Raw genomic sequence first — 24,782 nt, 5'->3', positions numbered from 1 at the left:
ATTAACTTGTATCCTTAAATTCCGATAACGTAAAGAATGCAGTGTAAGGAGGAAAAAAAACATTGAAATAATCATTTGTAGTTTATAAATTTGTTAAAATTGGTTTTCCAAATTGACAGTAAAACAAGAATATTTTACTACGTGTCAGGTTGTACTAAATTAATATCACTTAAATTTCAGTGATATTTTCATTTGAGAATACAAATTATAAACAATATTTATTCAAGCTTTCCTTAACAATGACGATTGGAGACTATCTATGTAGGTATCTCATAACCTCTTCAAGCTGGGAGAGAAATTTCATTTCCTTGTCATTTCGAAAATTAGTTTTGCTTTTCAAAATCACTAGTATCCTGAACACACTTTCTTTGGTTATTCTTTTCCAATCTTGAATCTCGAGCATCTTGCTTTTCCAACTAGGGTTGTAGCTTAGCTGATAATAATAATAATAATAATAATAATAATAATAATAATAATAATAATAATAATAATAATAATAATAATAATAATAATAATAACAGATTCAGCATTATCTTTGAAATAATAGGCTAGTAGGCCTACCTGTGTTTTGATTACCGTAATGAAAAACAAGTAATGATGAAATAGTAAAAACAGAAGTCATGGAAATTTATAGAAATTATTAAAAGTTCAAAGTAAACAATTATCACGATGATAGTTGAAACAACTATATTACAATATCATTATTATTATTATTATTATTATTATTATTATTATTATTATTATTATTATTATTATTATTATTATTATTATCAAAGCTACAACCCTCGGAAAAGCAGGATGCTATAAGTCCAGGGGCCCAACACGGAAAATAGCCCAGTGAGGAAAAGAATAAAAGGAAAAATTAAATATTTTAAGAACAGTAACAACATTAAAATAAATATTTCCCATATAAACTGTAAAAACTTTAACAAAACAGTAAGAAGAGAAATTAGATAGAATATTGTGCCCGAGTGTACCATCAAGCAAGAAAACTCTAACCCAAAACAGTGGAAGGTACAGAGGCTATGGCACTACCAAGACTAGAGAACAATGGTTTGATTTTGGAGTGTCCTTCTCCTAGAAGATCTGCTTACCATAGCTAAAGAGTCTTCTACGTTTACCAAGAGGACAGTAGCCACTGAACAATTACAGTGCAGTAGTTGACCCCTTGGGTGAAGAAGAATTGTTTGGTAATCTCAGTGTTGTCAGGTGTATGAGGGCATAGGAGAATCTGTAATGAATAGGCCAGAAAATTCAGTGTATGTGTGGGAAAAGGGAAAATGAACGGTAACCAGACAGAAGGATCCAATGAAATACTGTCTGGCCAGTAAAAGGGCAATATAAAATTGAGAACAATAGCGATAAAATATGGAATCGCAAAAAATAATTATAATTCTTAAATTCACTATGTTTTATGGTATATGTTGAAGTAATTTAAGAATTGAATTTAATTTTGATAAATAATAGATTCAAAGTTGAAGGGATAGATGGCTTCAGTTTCACAAAATTTGTTGGGACTACTTTTTCAAACTACAGGAAAATCCGATGGGTTAAAGTACAGGTAACAAACGCGACTCGCAGCAGCATTTGATATGGCATACGTGCATTTGTTTCTGTTGAATTAATTTCCTGGACTTTTGGAAACCGATAAAAACTTATTGTATATTTTTCTCTTTGTTATCTTCCATTACTGCAGTCAACTTAGGATAGGAGGACCCCATGGAGGTGGACACCCACTGCTACACCTATATACTGTATATGTGTGAGTATGTATATATGAATATGCATGTATATACAAGTATATATATATATATATATATATATATATATATATATATATATATATATATATATATATATATATATATATATATATATATACACACACACATCCGTATGTATACAAGTGAATACAAAATATGCATACACATCTGTGTGTAAGCCTACACATATATGGAATCCTCTGCTTAACAGCACAACATAACTTCATCTGAACGAGTCAATAGCTTCAAATAATCCCTGGTATTATTAACAATCTATTATGACGTCGCCATTTGAGGAAAAGGAGGTGTGGCGTATTTCATATCATCAAATCATAATGTAAAAATGTTATCACGTCTCCTTATCCTTATCATGGTCTAGTTCTTTATCAGTTCTTTATCCACCCCTGAGCTAACAGGGTCAGCTGCTTGTGCACTCTGCAATAATAGATTGTTTGTGATATCGCCAGAGTTTCTAGTGACTATGTAGCTTCAGAGTTGAAAATAAATCATAGTTTTCTGGAAATAGCATTTTGAGTTTTACAAAAGCTCTCATGAATATCGCAGGCAAGATGAAATATTTAGTTTTGGTAAGTGAATTTCTGTTTTGAATTTTTACATATTAGTTCTGTCTCTGGAATGATTGAAGAAATATCTCTTCAAAGATTATTTTGATTGATTATGCTGCACAAATCATCTGCTTTACTTTTGAAACCAGTAACCCCGTAGAAACTATTAAACTACAAAGAACAAATATATCTATTTCATAGTGATATATTAACCAGAGGCAATAAGGAAGTGTTTGGTTAGAGATGGAGTTAGCTAAGATTTAACTAAAATAAGAATAATGATGTAGGATAGGCACGAAGTGGAAATTTAAGATATAAAAACCAGGGGAATAATAATAGATCGGAACTGAAAAACCTTTGATAAAATCCTTTCATATTAGCCATCTAGATAAGTATGTAGCAATTAGATAATATATATATATATATATATATATATATATATATATATATATATATATATATATATATATATATATATATATATATATATATATATATATATATATATATATATATATACGATCTTTAAAGTAGGTTGTGTTCATCACTTCCCGGAAAACAAACGTTGTCTTCCTTCTTTCTCACTTCATTGAACTTACAGTTTTTGGGTCAGGAGCTGCATTTGCTAAAAGTCCTGGCAAGTGATGCATAATATCAATTGATAAGATGTACTCTGCAACAAACGCACAGAGATTTAAATATGCTGCAGCAACCTGTTTATCAAACTTTGATGACACTGATGGTTGAAAAATTATGTTACTTTCTTCGATATGTCTTGGGATTGGAATTTTTTAAATTTTTTTTTTCTTTTGCTGTGCCTCTCGAGTAGTGTCACACTTTCTGTTTTTTTTTTCAAAATTACACGCGTTGGGGAAGGCCTTAGTTTCTGAATTTTTACTTATGCAAACCTATGACGTAAATATTCTGTCAAGCAACCACTTCTCTTGAAATTTATGTTCATATTTTTTTTTTTTGCTCCGACAGCTATAATGTTACAGTGACTTTCAGTATTTACAGAATCCACGGCTTGACTTGTCGTCTCTAAACACTGAGTGATAAGATCTACAAGAAAAAAAAATCAGTGTAATATCACGCTCAGTGCAGATACATATTTCAAGGAAAACTGTGTCTAATCACATTCTTAAGGCACTATTAATCGACAGATCTAATTTTAAACTGATAGATTGTTTTACTTTACCTCATTTGGAAAGTTACTTGACAAAGACACTACAGCTCCATTCTTCAAACCAATAATTGATTTCCAAAATGTTAAATTTCAAACCAATGTTTCCCACGAAGACAATTTTCGTAATGTGAAACTTTTTGAAGCAACCTAGGTTTCGGAACTCCTAACATTATCATGGTGAGTGCCAATATAATTTTAAGGGGATCTTTTTACCATTTCATATAGTTACACACTTGAGATACGAAATTATTCGTTTAATACTTTTTTTCTCGTTTTATTGTGTCCTTTTGGCTCAAGTTCGAATTAAATTTTCATTATTGGTGACTGGGTGCTCACACGCTCTCGACATAAATCAAAGTTTTGTACTCCTTTGTTGTTGGGGACTCTTGGGGGGCTATTTGTGACACTATGCTAATATGATATACTCAACAGTTGCCAACGCCTGTAATAAAATCTTTCTGGAAATCAATTGCAATGCCATATTTTCTTCACGAAGCAGAAATTCTAGAATACACAGAGGAGGAATTAAAGAATTTCCAAAATATTGACAATCAAGTATACAATGCCATTCTAGAGCTACTAACATACACTGCTCGCAGCGCAGTGAGGTCGGAGATCGGTGCTTCCTCAGCCAAGGGAAGAGACATCAAACACAAAATCCTTTTTGTGAAGCATCTTCTAGACAGGCAAAGTAATGAGCTGCTAAGAGAAATATTCCTACACCAGTTCTACGACCAAGAGACGAAATTTACTAAGAAAATAAAGAAATACATGCAAATAGTAGACGTAAATCTGTCAGAAATAGAAAATTCATATATTGCAAAATTGAAAGAGAAAGTGAGAAATGTAGACACCAAAATGTGGAAGTCGGAAATGGAAGAGAAAGAAACACTAAGAATATATAAGCATTATAAGAAAGAAATAGAAGTTAACTGGTTTAATAACACGTTAAAAACTAAGCTGTCGATAAAGGCAAGAACAGACACTTTAGATCTAAATTGGAGAGGCAGATACAAAAATAAAGATACAAAATATATGTGTGGCCATGAAGAAGAAACATTGGAACACTTTATATTACACTGCGAGATGTAGCCTACAAGGAAACAAGAAATAACTGCACACTATTACATCAACCATATATTGAAAATGAACGTGAAATAATAGCGGACATTCTTTGTTTCAAGAATTGTGATAAAAAAAAAGAAATAGAAAGCAGAAAAAATCTTATCCAAGAACTGTGGAAAATAAGAAAAAATAATAAAACAAGACATCAAGTGACAAACGACAATACCATATAAAGAAAAGAATAGAGGAGCCGTTGCAAAAGCTTATCGTCAAAGTACAAGTACAAAGTAAAGCGCTTGTTTTGGTTTAGAGTAGACAAATTCTAAGCTATTCGAGACCCGTCACCCGTCTCTGACGTCGATGGTGTGACTTACTACAGTTTAGGTGCTGGAATATCCATGGTCGATGTAAATTTGGAGGCATAACCGTGGTGCAGCGAGTGCTTAAACGTTATTATTGTAGTTATAAAATATGATACCTTAATTTCTAGCCAAATACATGAACCATATATTTTTCCTACTCGCTATCCCATTCATGAGTTTTCGGACCCCATTATGTAAAGACAATTACGGGGGACCCCAGTGGGAAACCGGGGTATGTTGGGTGGGAAAATGTCATAAAAGGGTGATTGCAGCAATAATAATGGTCAGAAATGCAAAACAATCACTAGATAACCAGTGGGAAAAATGGTTGAAAACAGGCCAAAACGTGATTATTTAACTTTTGGATAAATTTGTATTGTAGTACGGCGTGTGATTCCTAACAAAAAACATATGTTTTCCTTTAGTAAATAACGCGAGTTAACCGAATTTGACCTTCATTTCAACCGGAATCAAACAGATCAACCAATCCGACTAACTTTAAGTTGACGAATTGGTTGATGTTATTACGGATGAAATGAAGGTGAAAACCGGTTAAATCACGATATTTCCTACAGGAAAACATATATTATCTGTTAAAATGGTTAAATATTATCACTGTTGACATATATGTTGTGTTAAAATATTTAAATATAAGCACTTGTTCAACGTTGTACTGAGAACGATAACATTAGCAACGTTACCAATGATTCACAGTGCTACCTACGAGGACGAATGGTACACAGAGTTACTAACGACACGACACGATGACATTACTAGCGGTAGAAATACTAGATATTTCCATACGTATTTTAAATAATTCTTCCATATAACTATTACACAATATGTAAAATGTACAAAAAGGGTACAGAACCTAACAAACCCACCTAACCTGGCCTAGGAGTACCCCGGTCACAAAACACATAATGACTATTGAGGAATGACTTACTTTTATGAAGAAATCGACGAAACTTGTGGGTCACGGGAGGGTGAGACTGATGGATTAAAGGCCGATTCACACGACCCGTTTTCTTTCCGACAGGCTGGCCGTCGGTTAACCGGCGTCTAGCTTTCTTAAGGCCGATTAACACGACCCGTTTTCTTTCCGACAGGCTCGCCGGCGGTTAAGCGGCTTCTAGGTTTCTTAGGTGTATTCAAATGCAACTGTTCACACGACCCGTCAGGCAGACGGCGGCTCTCGGACGTCAGCTGTCCGAGTCGGCTCGGCTTCCTTCCCAAGAAACCTCGACCGGTTTGACGGACGTTAGCCATCCGTCCCAACCAACGCGTGGATGATGTTTTGTGTGAACGAGGACCTGTATTGTACCCGTTCGTTTCGTGGCCTACAACCCCGACTTTTCCTCATAGTATAGAGTCATAGAAATTAGTTAGTTTGTTGTTGACACCATGTACTAGAGGTTAATTGAACTTTTTCAAGGATATGAGGAGATGTTTGACATGGTAAACAAGATGTATAGAAATAATTTACATAAATAAAAGATATGGAAAATGACTGGAGAGGCATTAAATAATCAGGGGAGTTTATCGCAATTTTAATTTGTTCCGTAACCGAAATACAAACCACGCTATTTACAAAGGGGGTTACCATTTAGCGTAGCTGAAATGGCGAGCCATTAGAATTTAACGAGGGTGTATTACCCCCGCGCTAGTTAGCGGGGGGGTAGGGGAGTGGTAGCTAGCTACCCCTCCTCCATCTCACACACAGGTGAATACTCACTTTCACTTTTGGCTCGGACTGTGACAGACGTCTCTGTCTTGGTCCTCTCTTGGCAGCCATTGTTTGTTTTGTCTTTACTTAATCGCTTACTTTTCATTTACTCAATATATATGTAAACATGTTTTCATGTTTGTATATATATTTGAGTATAGAAATAAGTAAGTTTCCTTTTCAGATTTGTGTGTGTAGTGTACGATATCTACGTGGAGGCCTCGGCAGTTAGGCCACCACGGCGTAATTTTATGGGTGGCGATCGAGTTTGACTTATGTCTTTCTCTCTCTCTCTCTTGAGGTCGTTCACCCTTTTACTACGTGTTACTACGCCCTTGTAGCTTCCTTTCCGTGTGGGGGGGTTGCTACGCCGTACGTTTGTTTCAATTAGTTATGAATCTAATTGTAGTTGTTTTTTGTTTTTCAGCTTGTAGAACGATTCCTTTCGGGGTTTTCGTTCTTTCTTTAGTGTTCATTCATTTTTAAATTACATAATTACATAGTTACATAATTATAATTGTTATAATTCTGTTTTGGTTACAGCTCTCCTTCCGCGAGTGTAAGTGGTTGTGAGGGCACGTGCCTGTTGTGTAATTCTTGTTCCTTTCCCTCGGGATTCCTCTTCGGAGCCTTCTCGGGGGATTGAATGTGTACTAATATTATTTGTTTTATTTTTTTACAGTTACCGATCTAGTTCGTTTCTGTAATATGGCAACGGTGTGAGCTGTCTGGTTGAGTCCTGGGGATTCGGCTGTTGCTGCCTCCCCCCTTGTATTTTCGTCAGGGGCGTGTCTCCTTCTACTGGAAGTACTCCCGTGACGACGGACAGCTCTCCAGTTCATTTTAGAACTCTCAGGAGGCTTGCCTCCTTGGGCGGGTAACTTTCCATCCGAGGGAAGTTTTTCCTGTCCAGGCTTGAGTTTTTCCCCTTTTGGGGGTTTCTTCTCTTGCCTTTTTTTCGTGCGACTATGCTCTTGGTGCTGAGCGGTCGCACCTGCAGTTTCGCTCAAGGGGCTGGGCAACTGCAGGAGCTCCTCTTCGGAGGATTGCTCCTTTTAGGTCACTGGCTGACCAGTCTCTTCCACGAAGTGTTTCTCTTTCGTTCGCGAGAGAGTACACTCATAGAGACTCCTCTTCGGAGGTTTCTTCTGTTGCTGTTGGCCTCCCTCGCCGTAAGGCCCACCGTCCGCCTCGTCGTGCTTGAGGCGCCTTTTTGGATCTCCGTTTGCAGCCTACAACTCCTTTTTCTTGATCTTCCGCCTTGGTGCAGATGGACAGCAGTCTGATCTCGTCTTCCGACGGGCAACGGTCTTCCCGACGGACAACGGTCTTCCCGACGGACAGCGGTCTTCCCGACGGACAGCGGTCTTCCGACGGACATCAGTCTCCCGGCGGACAACGATCCCTTCGGGGCAAAGGGTTGCCCCCACGGGGGTTCTTCCCTTGCGTGTCAGGGTTTCCCTGCGTGCCCTTCTGCTGTGTTCTCTCCTGCTCCTGCTCAGTGTTAGCACACAGGCGCTCTTCTGCTCATCAGCGCTCTCCTGTTCGTCAGCGCTTTCAAGATGATCATCCCTGCGGTTCCTGTTGGTTCCTGTTACGCGCCCTGTGCGCCCACGTTCGCCCTCGCGATCTAGAACTTCGGTTCAGGTCGGGGTCAAGGACTCTTCTTCTTTGCGCAGGCTTCCACGCGTAGCCTTCTGCTCGTCAGCGATCATCAGCTCGCCAGCGATCATCAGCTCGCCAGCGATCACCTGTCTCTCAGCGATCTCCGGATCGCCCGCGTGTGTTACAGCCGGCACGCCAACGTTCTCCAACACTTCTGAAGGAACCTGGTTCGCCAGCTACAAGCTCACCTGCGCATGCTGATCGCCATCGCGCGACCCTTAACTGCGGATGCTGATCGCCATCGCGCGACCCTCAACTGCGGATGCTGATCGCCATCGCGCGACCCTCAGGTGCGGATGCTGATCGCCATCGCGCGACCCTCAACTGCGGATGCTGATCGCCATCGCGCGACCCTCAGCTGCGGATGCTGATCGCCATCGCGCGACCCTCAGCTGCGGATGCTGATCGGCATCGCGCGACCCTCAACTGCGGATGCTGATCGCCATCGCGCGACCCTCAACTGCGGATGCTGATCGCCATCGCTCGACCCTGCGCATGCTGATCACCATCGCGCGACCCTCAACTGCGTATGCTGTTCACCATCGCGCGATCGCCCACCTGCAGATGCTGCTCGCCATCGCGCGATCGCCCACCTGCAGATGCTGCTCGCCATCGCGCGACCGCCGACCTGTGCCTGCTGATCGCCATCGCGCGACCCTGGCATGCTGATCACCATCGCGCGACCCTGCGCATACTGATCACCATCGCGCGACCCGGCGCATGCTGATCACCATCGTGCGATCGGCTTCCTGCACATGCTGCTCGCGATCGCTCACCTTCGCATACTGCTCGCCAACGCACGATCGCTCACCTGCGCATGCTGCTCGATCATCGCGTCGGCATAACACAACGCGCCATCGCCAACCTGCGCGTTAGCGCTCACCAGCTCACCACCGATCGCTTGTTGATCCATATCACCAGCGGTCTTCCTCGCCCACGCGTCAGCGCGTTTCCTCGCCATCGCGCTAACGCTTGCGTTCGCCGCCTCGGACTCACTCTCATACACCTGCCCACCCTCACGACCGCTTGCCTGCGCGCCCGCTCGCCCGCATGACCGTTCGCCTGTGCGCCCGCGCGACCTCTCGCCTGCGCGCCCACACGTCCACGTGCCTGCACGTCTACGCTCATGCGCGTCCGCGCCCATGGTCTCCAATGTTCGCCCACGCGCGAACCAACGGTTTTTCCATCGCGCGGACGGATGGTGTTCCGTCACGCGAACCTACAGTGTTTCTTCGCACAAACGTCGGCTTATTTCTTGCTGTATCCATTGCTCGTCTATGGGTTATCGCTCGCCGACCACCAGCTCTCGCCCTTCCTACCACGCTCGCCCTCCTTCTGCGCTCCTTCGCTCACCTTCGTTCGTGTTACCGCACATGGGCGCTTCCACGTTCGTCCACGCGAAAATCTTTGAATTTCCGTCGCGCGAGCTCCAGGGCGATTGCGACCACGATTCCCAATGGGGTTTTCGCAGCCTGGCCAGCCTGGCGAGTTCTTCTGGAGCGTATTTCCAGAACACGGCCTCACCCCGTAAACGCAGAGCATGGCACTTGCAAGAATAGGAGAAACTTAAGGGAGATCTGAGCAACACTCCTCTTTCCTGAACCTGGGTTAGCCCATCCCCGTCATTCCCTGGAAGGATTTTTGGCGGGGGGGCTTTCCGTGCGAGATTTCTCCATCGGACAAGGGGTGACTGCTTACCTCTTCCTCTGGGAGCTTACCAGGTTCCTTCCCTCCTCGGTTACGGCCCGAGGTTTGGTTCAAGGAAGATCAGGGGTACTTTCCTCCTCTCGAGCTCAGGCACCTTGGCCTTTCGTCGTTAAGTATCTAACTTGCGGACAAGCTCGATGTTGTACCATCTGGACGCGCTGACTGAGGGCTTCCTTCGGGTGTCTCATCTGTGGAGGTCGATGACCTCAGACACCCTTCCATCCTTTAGAAGAGTTTGTTTGTGCCCAAGGACAGAGACTTAGACAGCTGCTGTGCGGAGGAAATCGACTTCCGGTTTCACTCCTCCAAGGCGCTTTCTTCCAGACTCTGCAGGGCTCCAGTGCCCTTTTCTTTCAACCACGTCGGCCTAAGTTATCGGCTACGACAACTGGGACAAGGTGTCCAATTGCAGTTTCCTCCTGTCAGGAACAGATGGCACGGGAGACTCCCCCGGGGGGCCATAGTCCTAAAAGGAGTTCACGAACTCTAGGATTGCAGGTTTTTCGCTGGGAGGATGCTTAACCCTGGATAGGTACGATGGGTCGTTTGCGACCCCGAGCGTCAAAAAAAAACAGGTTTTTCTCACGTGACTCACCCCCGTGACTGAATTTGTGGGTGATCGACCTGCAGGAGGTGTCTCCCCTACACGCTCTAGAAGTGTCCAGATGTGCATTGCTGTAGCTGTACTCCTTCCCCGATTTCTGAGACGCGTCGGGGTCGTTCGCGTCCGAGTTTACCCTTCTAAGGTAGTTTGCATAATTATCAAAGTTATTACGTATTATGAAATTGTCGTAGAATGGTGCAACTTGTATAGGTTATCAGTTGTGGAAAGTCTTGGAGGATTGTTTGGCTACCATGTGCATGTTTTTTTTTTTAGTTAAAATGTCGTTCATCACCACGAGGACCATTTTACCGCGAGTGTCCCTTTTTCATTTTTTTTCATTTTTTTGCCAAGTCATTTTTCCGTAAGATATTGCGAAATAGTGTCGTAAAACTTATGCTTTTTTAGTGTTGGAAAGTGTGTCTATATGATCTGGCTACCCATGCGTGATTTTGTTTTTGTCAGATACGACGTAGTTATTGGTATATTGGGTATTTAACTGCGGTTGCCAATTTCTGTTTTTTTTCAATATTTGTAAAAATTTACTACGTAGTAAGGAATTGCCGTATATTATTGATTTTTTTTTCATGTTTATGTGTTAGAAAGTGTGCCTTGATGGTTGGGCTAACACGTGCATGTCTTTTTTTTTTTTATCTGAGATGCCGTATATTAGAATGTTGGGCATTTTTCCGCGAGTGCCCCTTATTATTTGTTTTACATTTTTTTGCTTAGTCATGTTACCGTAAGGAATTGGCAAGTAGTGTCGCAAAACTTATATTTTTATAGTGTTGGAAAGTGTTTCTAGATGATCTGGCTACCCATGCCTATTTTTTTTTTAGCCAGATATGGCGTATATATAAGTATGTGTTCGATTTTCCTGTGATTGCCATTTTTTCGTTTTTTCCCATTTCTTTCAAAATTACTACGTACTAAGGAACTATCACAGAGTAATTATTCATTTAGATGTTTATTTGTCGGAAAATATGCCTTGATGGTTTGCCTAGCACGTGGCTGAAATTTTTTTTTTCTGAAATGCCGTATATTAGAATGGCCATTTTTCCACGAGTGCCCCTTTTTATTTGTTTTGCATTTTTTTTGCTTAGTCATGTTACCGTAAGGAATTGGCAAGTAGTGTCGCAAAACTTATAATTTTATAGTGTTGGAAAGTGTTTCTAGATGATCTGGCTACCCATGCCTATCTTCTTTTTTTAGCCAGATATGGCGTATATATAGGTATGTGTTCGATTTTCCTGTGATTGCCATTTTTTCGTTTTTTCCCATTTCTTTCAAAATTACTACGTACTAAGGAACTATCACAGAGTAATTATTCATTTAGATGTTTATTTGTCGGAAAATGTGCCTTGATGGTTTGCCTAGCACATGGCTGAATTTTTTTTTTCTGAAATGCCGTATATTAGAATATTAGCCATTTTTCCGCGAGTGCCCCTTTTTATTTGTTTTGCATTTTTTTGCTTAGTCATGTTACCGTAAGGAATTGGCAATTAGTGTCGCAAAACTTATATTTTTATAGTGTTGGAAAGTGTTTCTAGATGATCTGGCTACCCATGCCTATCTTTTTTTTAGCCAGATATGGCGTATATATAGGTATGTGTTCGATTTTCCGGTGATTGCCATTTTTTCGTTTTTTCCCAATTCTTTCAAAATTACTACGTACTAAGGAACTATCACAGAGTAATGATTCCTCTAGATGTTTATTTGTCGGAAAATTTTGTTTACTTTTTTTTTGATTGAATATCATCAAATTTTTTTAGCTAAAATATTGTTTTACATTTTTTTTTTCGATTTTATTTCCCTTCAAAAAAAATTTTTTGGGTCAGAATTTTAATTTTATAGTCGTAAAATAATCGACAATTATCCAGCAACCCACCATACAATTTTTATGCATATCCAATAATAATTAGATTAGTAAATAACACCTTGAAATTGACATACCCTTCCTACATTTCAAGTGGCAGATTAGGGAGTCTGAGTCAGTGTGGTTGGCGGCCATTTTGTGGACATATCCGAAGCGTAAGCTGCCCTATCTATATATATTCTTGTTCCCTATAGAATTTGTGATATTTTGGTATATTTTTACCTGCATAAATATCATATTATATATTAAATATATGTATTTTTTTACGGAATTTCTAAGTACTCAAAAAATTACCTTTAGATATGGCCCCTGATATAAATGTAATTTACAAAATAATGAAGATTTTTTTTACATATTTCTATTTTAGGATAACATATGTTTATTCCCTAAAAAAATTAGCCACTTCCTATTTCATTTGGGTACCCAAAAAAATTCATGAAATTTGGACAAATTTTTTTGGCCAAAAAAAGTTACCCTTTTTTTCTCATTTCAGATCTTCACCTCCATGGGTCTGACTTCATCCAAAATACATCAAGATGTGTCCTAAACATTCAAGAATCAATTCCTAAAAGGATTTGTGTATATATGTATAAACTTTTTTTTTATGAATTTTTATGTCAGGTCTTTTTTTTTTCTACTTAATTTTTTAAAATATTTATAATAAATAGTTTTTCTGCAGATGAGTAGTATTTATCTATACAGTTGTTTTAAGCATTCATTGAAGTTTTTTTTGGCAAAAGAAAAAAGGAGGTTACTGCAAAAACTGATTTTTCAAGAATTTTTTTTGGCGTCGGGGTCGTTCGCGTCCGAGTATACCCTTAAAGGGGTGTCCGAGGAGCGTACCTATCCAGGGTTAAGGTTACTCATCCGAATGACAGCTTCCCGATGCCCATTCCCGCACAATCTCTGTGATTAGCCAAGGATATCGCGCCTGCCGTCTCTGTCAGCGAATTCAGTGTCTCTGAACCTCTATGCCATAGCGTCAGCAGAGTTGCCCGGTTGGGCAGAATGATCCATACCTTAGGCGAAGGTCTTCCTTAGGATCATCGACGGCTTCACCCCCGGCCCCCTCAGTCGATCCTTTCTTGTAAGGAAGGATCTGAGAGGGAATGTCCGTAGTCGGACCTCTCAGCCCTGATCAAGTTTGTCGAACAAACTTCGGCCAGCGTAGACCAGCAGAATCGATCAGACTGGTAACGAGGCGACAGGACTCCTTAAACCCTGGATCGGAAGGACGGGTACTTTCAGTTTCCATTCCATCCATATTCCAGGGTGCTCGTCGAATTCAGCCTAGACTGCAAGTATTCCTGCTTATGATGCAGTGTGGCTATTCCGCCGTGGCATAGCAGGTTTGTTTCCCCAGAGAACTCTCCCTGCCTTCCTCTTGGCCGCTCAGGTGCAGGCTTCCGCCTCCTCTGCTGTTTGGAGGGCTGGTCAACTCCGGTAGGCTCGGGTTCGACCTTCTTCAGCGCCAGGACAAGCTTCCGGATGCTTACCATGAGTGTGGGCTCATGGTATTTTGCTTGGAGCCTTCTCTTCCTCTGCCTCAACATCTGGAGTATCTGGCCATGATATTGAGTCAACGGCCTTACCACGTTGGAAACCCCGCTTCTCGTCCGTCCAGCGAGGTTAAGCAACGTCGGTACTTGGATGGGTGGCCACCTGGGGACGCCAGATTCTGTTACCACATCCTCCGAGCCTTCCTTTCGGTTGACTGTGGCAAGACTGAGGAGAGTCGCAGTACCTGTTCTCAGTCAATCAGAGCTTTCAGCCCTACCTTGGAACGTTTACTAGTTCTCCTTTCCTCATTGACCCGTCTATAGTCCGAACGGTCGCCTCAGGATAAGTTCCATGTGGGGCGATCCAAGTTCCGGTGGCTTCAGGCAATGTTTAACCGGACTCCCTGGCCCTATGGGACCAGCGGAACTATTAGACCTGCAATGGGTGTTGACCTATGGAGCCTCTTGATGGTAGTGGATATTCTCGTCCTTTCCCCACATTCTTGATGCGGTTCTCGGACTCGTCAAAGGAAAGGGGGGGGGGGGCATGTTCCGGTCCAGGCCTATGGTCAAGACCTGAAGGATACCTCTCCATCATTCAGGCAGGCTTAGGGGCCTTAGTCTGGCCCCTCTAAGGATCCTACAGCTCCTGCCGAGTCGCCCCGTTGCGCGTCGACTTCATGATTCTGGCGTATTCTAACCAGCAGGGGACGCATTTTCACACCTTCACATCTTGCAGTAGAGATACCGGGATGATTGAGATTCTCTCAATACCACCATCGGCTCTCTCATTCCAGGCAGGGGAATGTTCTCTCAGACTCGCAGAGCCTCGTAGAGAGAGTGTACCTGGGGTCTTTGACCTTGGGTAACCAGCAAATGCTGGTCTGGGGGACCTGATCGCGACAGCTTGGAACCTCAAGCTTCCGCTATTCTTTCCCCCAGTCTCAGACCCCGAGACTCTGGCAAGATGCATTCCGGTGATGGTGGGACAACTTCGACGCCTGCGTCTTCCCTCCTTTTTGTCTGTGGACAATGGGTCTCAACAAGACCAGGTTGTCTGTCAACCTTTCAATGGGAGAGCTCCACTGGTACTATGCGCAGAACGGTTTCTGGACCCTCTGCTTCCCCTGACGGAACTCCCGGGAGAGCTTCTCCCACGGCGCAGACTACTCAAGCAACCACACTGCGACATCTCTCCCGAACCGGGACGTCGCTTCGGCTTCATACCTTTAGACACTACGCTTCCTCCTCAAGAAGAGACAACCCGCTACAGTCGCGGTACGGAGGTCGCGTCATCTGCGATGGTCATCCACAGGGGTCTCCCAGGCAAAGTGAAGAGTCTAAGGTGGTTGGTGCCGTGGGAGATATACCTCTTCCCTTGAGGCCTCTTCTCCAGCAATAACGGTCTTATTGCCTTTCGGCGGGAGGAAACTCCTTTCCGCTCTCGGCAATGAAGCCTGTCGCTCAGCCTTTCCCTGACCTTCAGGCTTAAAGGAATAACTTTTTCCTGCCCGCTGGATCTATCCTCGCTCATGCGAAGCTACGATCGTCCCTGCCCTAGTCGGAGGAAGACCTCCAACTTGGAGCATGGCTCGGACTTTTAGTCCTTTAAGAGATCTTCTCAAGACCCTTTACGACAGGCCTCGGATTGTATTCCGCCTTGGGTCTTCTGCTCACTCTGGCCACGGCCAGTGTGTAAGCAATCTTCTTGGTCTCTTACTACTCCCCCTTTTCTAAGGAAGAGGGGAAGGCAACATTCAGGCTCGCTCCTGAGTTGTTGGCTAGACTCAGAATCTGGGGGTCCCGGCCCTTCGGTCCGATTCATTCAAGATTTCGAGTCTCCATTCTGTATCTGATGTCCCAAGACCTTCTCTTTCTTGCCAGTAAAGGAATCGAGAGGTTAGCGCTGGGAACAGCTGCAGTTTGTCCTCAGTTGCAGCCGATTTGGGAGCACAAGGAGGACATGGGGGGAGAGTCACCAGTATACCTCTTCAGCCCGGACTCAAGGACATTCATCTCGACCTGTCTCCAGACCCTCCCCCGTCACGTCGCCCTACAGCACGATGTTGGATACATCGCAACGTCCCTCGCCTTCGAGTAATACTACTCTGTGACGCAGGTGCTACAAGCTGGAGTCTGGAAGCGTCTAATGACCTTCGCAGCCCGCTTCCTGCAGGGCGTGACCCACAGGAGTCTCGATACGTTTTCTATCACTGTGGTGGCTACACAACAGCTGGTTTAACCTCAGGCTCCTTTTTGGACAGGTAGCAGAAGGTTGAGGGCATTGTTATCAGGTTTTAGTCTGCATGAACGAAAGAAGTATGTCTGGCCCTTATTTCTTTCTTCATTATCCCCTCTACGGGGAAGCAGCATCCTGGTCTCTGCATAGCTGACCTCGAACCTCTGCAGGTAAACCATGCTTCCTTGTGTTCCGAGTATTGAGTCAATACTGTCGCGTCCCCCATACCCTGACGAGGTGGTATTGGGAACGTCCTAACCCAGAGTTCCTTCTGGAACTCCAGGTCAACTGCCTAGGACGGGTCACACTTCTTCCTTCACACACAAGCTTATGTAGGCCACACGGTTCCTTGCGGAGCAAGGAACTTGTGTGGTGCAGGGACTCCTTTTCTCGAGTGCGACTCACTCGGATTCTGAGTCCCCAGGTAAAGCCAAAGCCAGTATGGCTGGGGACTTTCCACCCTACCTAAGGGGTAAGTCACCCAATGTAAATAGCGTGGTTTGTATTTCGGTTACGGAACAAATGACAAATTCGAAGATAATTTGTATTTTTCCTAACCATACAAACCTTAGCTATTTACACATATTTACCCGCCAGCCCTGTCCCCCAAGACAAGTCCTACCTCTAAGTGAAAGTGAGCTTTCATCTGTGTGTGAGGGGGGGGAGGGGTAGCTAGCTACCACACCCCTACCCCCCGCTAACTAGTGCGGGGGTAATACACCCTCGTTAAATTCTAATGGCTCGCCATTTCAGCTGCGCTAAAAGGTAAACCCAATGTAAATAGCTAAGGTTTGTATGGTTAGGAAAAATACATATCTTCGAATTTGTCATATTTTATATGAAATGGGGCTATTTTTTTTTGTTTAAAATTTACATTTACGTACGTAAAACAACTCTCTCTCTCTCTCTCTCTCTCTCTCTCTCTCTCGTAAATTGTTTTCCTGCTTTGCTACGTATGTATGATTTTATATAGATACGGTAAATAATATTTGTAATAACATTTTTCAATATTTAACTTAGCCGGTGATTATAATAGCTGCAACTCTGTTGCTCGACAGAAAACTCTATGGTAAAATTCGCCAGCGATCGCTACACAGGTTGCGGGTGTGCCCAACAGCGCCATCTGTCGTCCAGATACCCAGTACTCAATGTAAACAAAGAACTCAATTTTCTCTCTGTCGTGCTCCCGACAAGATGTGCTTATTCGCTGTTGCTAAACTGGATTTGTTTTCACAACTAATTGGTGAAGTACACTATTCTAGTTTTGAGCTTTCGCTATGCAGGTGTTTTATCTTCATCTTAAATCTTGAACTCGTTTTGGATAGATTTAATTATGGTGACAAAGAGAGTATGGACTTTCTTTCACTTTTAAATGGCCGTCCCTTCCCTTAGCGGAAGTGTGTTTAGGCTTTTAGTAATTATATCACGTTATAGATTTTCCTCTATATATTTTATATCTCTCCGCCTTTATTAGGCCTCTTCGATTAACTTTCCATTTATTATAAACATATAAAAATAATTTTAATGTTTTGTTTATATAGACCTTTCCTGAGAGTAGGCGGTCCTAACTTGGAAACCGAAGTTAATCAACGTTGAGCCCGTTATATCGTAATTAGCTTTTAAAGAGCTAAGGATTTAAAACTTTTTAAATGTAATATTTTATGAAAGAATTTCTTTGATAGTCTTCGTACTGTTTTCAAAGATGAACTAACGTTTAGTTTATTTATGCTACGCAGTTGTTGACGTTCAGGACGTTCAACATGCGCTCTATCGTTACGATAGAGAGAGAGTGTATCACGGTTTCACTTTGCAGTAAGAGTAAATCGATTCTGACGTTTTGTTCATTCTTTCTTAGCTTAAATGTTTTAAATTCTATTTTAAAGGAACTTTTTATTTGAAAAACCTTTCAGTTTTTTCCTTTAGTCAAATAACATGTTTTTTTTGACGAGATATAATTGGGCTCTTCTCTTAGGTGCGAAATCAAGAGAGAAAGAGAGAGAGAGATAGAGACGGAGGGAGATAGAGGAGAGAAAACGTTCCGTTCAAGCGGGTAACGTTGTTCTCGTGTTACTCTCGTCCCTAGTCGCTGTACGGGGAGGAAGGATAAAACGTTTTAGTTTTTTATTCTCGTCCCCAGGCTATGTGCGGTGAGAGATTGAAAACGTAGTTATATGAACTAGTGTTTAGTCTCTTTCCCAGCCACTGATTTTTTTATCTTTAAATATGTTTTCTGTTTTTTGCTGGTATTAATGAGCTTGCATTATACGACTGATTTCGCAATTACTACCTTTTAATGAAGGGTAGAATTGCGTGTTTCAGGTAGAAATCAGTAAAAATTTCAGTGAAATAAGTGCAAAACAGAAAATCGAAGTGATAAAGTGATATGCGCAAAGTGTTACAGTGTTGCGTCCGAGGGTTCGTCTGTTCGTGCCTGTCGTTCACCTAGTCCGGGACCTCTTACATGCTCCCAAGCCCAGGGGAGAAGTAATGTCAAACGACTTATGGGTTCGAGAGGCCTTGACCAACGAACAGACGTTTTCCCTCTATGGTATCGGGTGTATCTTACCAAGATCTCCCCTACCATAAGACGAGAGAGACGTTGTTTCTCCTCGTCATCCGAAGGCTTTTCGCATAAGAAACCTGTCACAAGGTTTCGAAGCCCTTAAGCGAAAGTCAGTCCTTTCAGGACAGGTCCAGCGTCCTGGTTACAACCATTAGGACAGCTCTGACCCTATGCAGTCATCGGATAACTGCTCGCCGCCTAACAAAAGCGTAACACAGACTCCGAGAGTCTTTTTTTTGTAGGCAAAGTGTTGCGGTCTCAGACGTTACCCTCGTCTCTTACCACAACCATTTCCGTTGATCCTTAATGGGTTGTATGGCAAGACATGCAGTATATGCTTGCCTCCCTTATGGAAGACTATTCTGCCGATTAGTCCGTTGAGTCTAGCCGTTTATCTCATCGATATCCTGGCTTTCAGCCAGCCTAACGTTCCTTTGTGCTTACTGTTGACGTTGGCGTAGCTTAGTCACGTCAGTCAGGTTGTTTAGAACCACACTCGATGCGGTCTCGTGTGGTTTTTCAGCCGCATTTGGACGTTAGGCCACTTGCTGAGGCTCCTTTTGACGTTCAAGACGTTCACTAACAATCGGAGTTGACTTGTTTTGACGCTGTGCGTCAACCTCCGCATTCTAGAGTTGTTTTGACTGCTCAGTCTAGGCAGTCAAAGCAGTCTCGAGTGGACGCTGGGCGTCCTCACGCACCTGTTGTGGTTGACAGTTCAGTTGTTGACAGTTCACAGACTGTCAAGCAGTTACATGACGTTGCGTTCTGGTCCGCTACTAATGCACCAGTGAGTGTGGACTCTGCTTGTAAAGCATTGCCACCACGGTAGGTCTCTCCCTTGCTTGAGACTCAGCTTTTATCGGACAAGGTTCCTGTAGATGAGGAAGTTGCTGTTCCCCCTCCTACTGATATTCCCTTGAGGACTCTGTCAGATGGAGAGGAGCCTAAAGCTGCTTAGCCTCCTATGGACTTTAATTAAATCATGATGATTTTTTTAAGGATCTTTGTCCGGATCTTTTTGTAACTGCTGCTCCTCGTTCGCCTAAACGTCAGAGCTTACACTAGGCCTAGCTACTTCGAAGCCGTTGTTTTTAAGCTAGTGCTCTCTCGCTCTCCTAGAGAGCTTTACGTTGGCTAGGCGACTGGTTTTTCACCAGGAGGAGTTTGGGGGATACAGCCTTTGCTTTCCCTTCTTTTAAACTGGTTTATAGAGCGAGAGTCTGATATGACACGAGAGAAGTTCTCGGCTTGGGAGTTCATGCCTCTGCCCAGATAGACTTCTCAATTCTCGTAGACTCTCCCTGGCGCCTGGCCAGGAGACGCTCCAAGTTGTTTACAGGTCAACTTCACAGCTGTTTTCGAGCCTTTGAAGTTTTGCTGTACAATTATGTCACGCATAACAAGGCTTTCAGGGATGGTAAACGGTACCGCCTCAGTCGCTAACCCCGTCTGTTGCCACACCTGCTCCCGTAGACCCTAAATGGGCTTTGCTGCAAGACATTCAGTACAAGCTTGCGTCCTTGATAGACTTTAATGCGGAGAAGGTTGCTACCGAACCTTCTGGCCAACAACCTTCCAACCGGTCGGTTGTGCGCCATGTTGACGCTGAGGTAACCTACTCGCGTCTGCCAGTTGAGGTGGTTCCTCCACCGATGCGACCCAGTGTGGGTTGCCAGCCGCACGTTGACGTTAAGCGACGCTCGGAGGTGGTTGTTGACGTTCAGGACGTTCAACAACCAGCAGAGGTGACTTGTTTTGACGCAGTGCGTCAACCTCAGCAACCCGGTAGGGTGTTGACTGCACAACCCAGACGGTCTAGACAGTCTCGGGTTGACGCTGTGCTTCCTCGCGCACCCATGGTTGTTGACAGTTCACGGACTGTGCAGCAGTTCCATGATATTGCGTCCGGCTCCGTCACGCATCCACCAGTGCGACCGGACTCAGCGAGCCAGACGTTGCCCACTCCGTTGCCGTTTCCTCATCAGTTTTCGGATGAGGAACCCTCTGATGAGGACGTTGCTGAACAGCAAGACGATCAGCCCCCAGAATAGATCAAGCCCTGCTATCCATCCAGAAGATGCTGAAGAAGGAACGCTGCTCAGTCAGGCTGTGGATGAGTCTGGTAGGGACGCTGTCATCCGTGGAACAATTTGTGTCACTAGGAAGACTACACCTCCGTCCTCTTCAATACCATCTAGCTTTTCACTGGAAAAAGGACAAGACGCTAGAAGCGGTCTCGATCCCGGTTTTCCGAAAAGATAAAGTCTTGTCTGACTTGGTGGAAGGACAATATCAACCTAAGAGAGGGTCTTCCCCTGGCTGTTCAGACTCCCAACCGCGTTCTCTTCTCGGACGCATCGGACGTGGGAATGCTCAGGACTGTGGAACTCGAGTCAGAGGAGCATGCATATCAACTGCAAGGAGCTGTTGGCAGTACATCTGGCCTTGAAAAGCTTCAAGTCTCTCCTTCGAGGCAAAGTGGTGGAAGTTAACTCGGACATCACCACGGCCTTGGCGTACATCTCCAAACAAGGAGGTACCCACTCACTGACGTTGTACGAGATCACAAGGGACCTGCTCATCTGGTCAAAAGGTCAAGACATCTCCCTAGTAACGAGGTTCATCCAAGGCGACTTGAACGTCATAGCAGATTGTCTCAGTCGGAAAGGGCAAGTAATTCCAACCGAATGGACCCTCCACAAGGATGTGTGCAAGAGACTTTGGGCCACTTGGGGTAAAACCATCCATAGATCTCTTTGCAACCTCGCTGACCAAGAGGCTTCCAAACTATTGCTCTCCAGTCCCGGACCCAGCAGCAATACATATAGATGCTTTCCTCCTAGATTGGTCACATCTGGATCTCTACGCATTCCCACCGTTCAAGATTGTCAACAAGGTACTGCAGAAGTTCGCCTCTCACGAAGGGACAAGGTTGACGTTAGTTGCTTCCCTCTGGCCCGCGAGAGAATGGTTCACCGAGATACTTCGATGGTTAGAAGACGTTCCCAGTAGTCTTCCTCTAAGGGTAGACCTTCTACGTCAGCCACACGTAAAGAAGGTACTCCAAAGCCTCCACGCTCTTTGTCTGACTGCCTTCAGACTATCGAAAGACTCTCGAGAGCTAGAGGCTTTTCGAAGGAAGCAGCCAGTGCGATTGCTAGAGCAAGGAGAGCTTCTTCCATTAGAGTCTACCAATCAAAGTGGGAAATCTTCCGAGACTGGTGCAAGTCAGTTTCTGTATCCTCGACCAGTACCTCTGTAGCTCAAATAGCTGTTTTTCTCTTATACCTGAGAAAAGGACGATCCCTTTCAGCTCCCACTATCAAGGGCTACAGAAGCATGTTGGCATCGGTCTTCCGGCATAGAGGCTTAGATCTTTCCAAACATAAAGATCTGCAAGACCTCCTTAAGTCTTTTGAGACCACCAAGGAGCGTCGTTTGGCTACCCCTGGATGGAATTTAGACGTGGTACTAAGATTCTTCATATCAGACAGGTTGGAGCCGTTACAATCAGCCTCCCTGAAAGATCTCACTCTTAAGACTCTTTTCCTGGTATACTTAGCCTCGGCTAAAAGAGTCAGTGAGATTCATGCCTTCAGCAAGAACATAGGATTTTCGTCAGAAAAAGCCACTTGTTCGCTACAACTTGGTTTTCTAGCCAAAAATGAACTGCCTTCTCGGCCTTGGCCTAAATCTTTCGATATCCCCAGCTTATCGGAGATCGTAGGCAATGAACTAGAAAGAGTCTTATGCCCTGTTAGAGCTCTTAAGTTCTATTTAAAGCGTACTAAACCTTTACAAGGCCAATCTGAAGCTTTATGGTTTTCAGTTAAGAAACCATCCTTGCCTTTGTCAAAGAATGCTTGGTCAGACTTTATCAGATTGTTAATACGAGAAGCTCATTCACATCTGAGTGAGGAAGACCGAACTTTGCTTAAGGTGAAGACGCACGAAGTTAGAGCTGTAACAACTTCCGTGGCCTTTAAGCAAAATATATCTCTGCAAAGTATAATGGACGCAACCTATTGGAGAAGCAAGTCAGTGTTCGCGTCATTTTACTTGAAAGATGTCCAGTCTCTTTACAAGAACTGCTACACACTGGGACCATTCGTAGCAGCGAGTGCAGTAGTGGGTGAGGGCTCAACCACTACAATTCCCTAATTCCATAACCTTTTTAATCTTTCTCTTGAAATGTTTTTATTCTTGTTTTTGGGTTGTCCAGAAGGCTAAGAAGCCTTTCGCATCCTGGTTGATTTGGCGGGTGGTCAAAGTCATTTCTTGAGAAGCGCCTAGATTAGGGGTTTTGATGAGGTCCTGTTGTATGGGTTGCAACCCTTGATACTTCAGATCCTAGGGGTCGATCAGCATCCTAAGAGGATCGCGAGGCTCTGTAAGGAAGACGTACTTAAAAAGGCAGAGTAATTGTTCAAGTCGACTTCCTTACCAGGTACCTATTTATTTTGTTTTTGTTATTTTGATAACTTCTAAAATGAAATAAAAATTCTTAGCTCATAATAATGTAAACATATTTTGCTGGTCTCTACCCACCCCCCTGGGTGTGAATCAGCTATTATAATCACCGGCTAAGTTAAATATTGAAAAATGTTATTTTTATAATAAAATAAATTTTTGAATATACTTACCCGGTGATTATAAATTAAAGGACCCTCCCTTCCTCCCCAATAGAGACGCAGTGGGACGAGGAGAAAATTGAGTTCTTTGTTTACATTGAGTACTGGGTATCTGGACGACAGATGGCGCTGTTGGGCACACCCGCAACCTGTGTAGCGATCGCTGGCGAATTTTACCTTAGAGTTTTCTGTCGAGCAACAGAGTTGCAGCTATTATAATCACCGGGTAAGTATATTCAAAAATTTATTTTCTTATAAAAATAACATATTTTCTAAAAGCCTTCACTGTAATATCATTATTTATCACTTTCATCATGCGCGTTAAATGCCTTCGTTTGTTTACTGAGCGTACTTTATGACGCCGTCGTTTCAGGCGGCGTCATAAAGAAAAACATTTCATTTGGAAGTCCTAAGAAAAATTAAGTAAAACATTGGTAATAACAAAATCAACATGCTGTACTGAATAATCAATATAATCGATGCAAAAACTAACCTATACACAGATGTGTAAATGCGTTTGTTTCTTCATTATGATCACAGATAAACGTAAACAAAACATTGGTTGCCATTTTTTATCGTGCTTTTTGCCGTGTTTAGGAAACGCATGATATAAAATCGCCTTTAATATTTGTGCCTGTTTTAGTTTATGGTACTGTAGTACATGCATTAAGTGTTCTGTACATTAAAGGGTAGTTTGTTAACAGTACTACGTACAAGGGAAGGTTTTAAAAGTGTGAATATACATGTTAAATAAATACGTAAATATGGTGTCACTACTTCGCGGATTTTCACCTATCGCGGTCGGGTCTGGAACCTATCTACCGCGATAAACGAGGGCTCACTGTAACGGCTATCCGAGCGAAAGCTGCGCGTGGGTTGACCTGTAAATTCTATTGGCCTTGGACTTCCTTTCCAAGAAACCTCGTCCGGTTTGACGGCCGTTAGCCATCCTTCGCAACCAACGGGTGGATGATGTTTTGTGTGAATAAGGACCTGTATCGTACCCATTCGTTCTGTAGCCTACAACCCCGACTTTTCCTCATAGTATAGAGTCATAGAAATTAGTTATTTTGATGTTTACACCATGTATGAAAGGTTAATTGAACCGTTTCAAGGGTATGAGGAGATGTTTGACATGGCAAACAAGATGTATAGAAATAATTTACATAAATAAAAGATATGGAAAATGACTGGAGAGGCATTAAATAAAACAGGTGAATTTATCATAATTTTAATATTCTTGGCATGTGCATAAAGTATAATGAAATTGCATAACTTATTTTATCAATACAGTTATCAACCAATATCCTTTAGTGTCAAAATTATCGTA

The 24,782-nt window shown here is 43.0% G+C and overlaps 1 protein-coding gene across 2 annotated transcripts in view; it reads left to right on the top strand.

The window, feature by feature from the left end:
* The first annotated feature begins 2,167 nt into the window (after window positions 1-2,167).
* Window positions 2,168-24,782, top strand: part of LOC137617197 (cadherin EGF LAG seven-pass G-type receptor 2-like) — a 581,094-nt gene continuing 558,479 nt past the window's right edge. The window contains exon 1 of one of the 2 annotated variants that reach the window (XM_068347094.1): window positions 2,168-2,350. In XM_068347094.1, coding sequence (XP_068203195.1) covers window positions 2,315-2,350 — 36 coding nt within the window. In that variant the 5' untranslated portion in view covers window positions 2,168-2,314. Of the gene's footprint in view, window positions 2,351-3,672; window positions 3,693-24,782 lie in introns of those variants that run through there. The other variant, XM_068347095.1, reaches the window with a different exon arrangement.

This window comes from Palaemon carinicauda, chromosome 23 (genome assembly GCF_036898095.1).
Source record: "Palaemon carinicauda isolate YSFRI2023 chromosome 23, ASM3689809v2, whole genome shotgun sequence".
NCBI classification, from domain to species: domain Eukaryota; kingdom Metazoa; phylum Arthropoda; class Malacostraca; order Decapoda; family Palaemonidae; genus Palaemon; species Palaemon carinicauda.
Note: the sequence above shows the minus strand (reverse complement) of the source record. Positions and strands in the feature narration are given on the sequence as shown.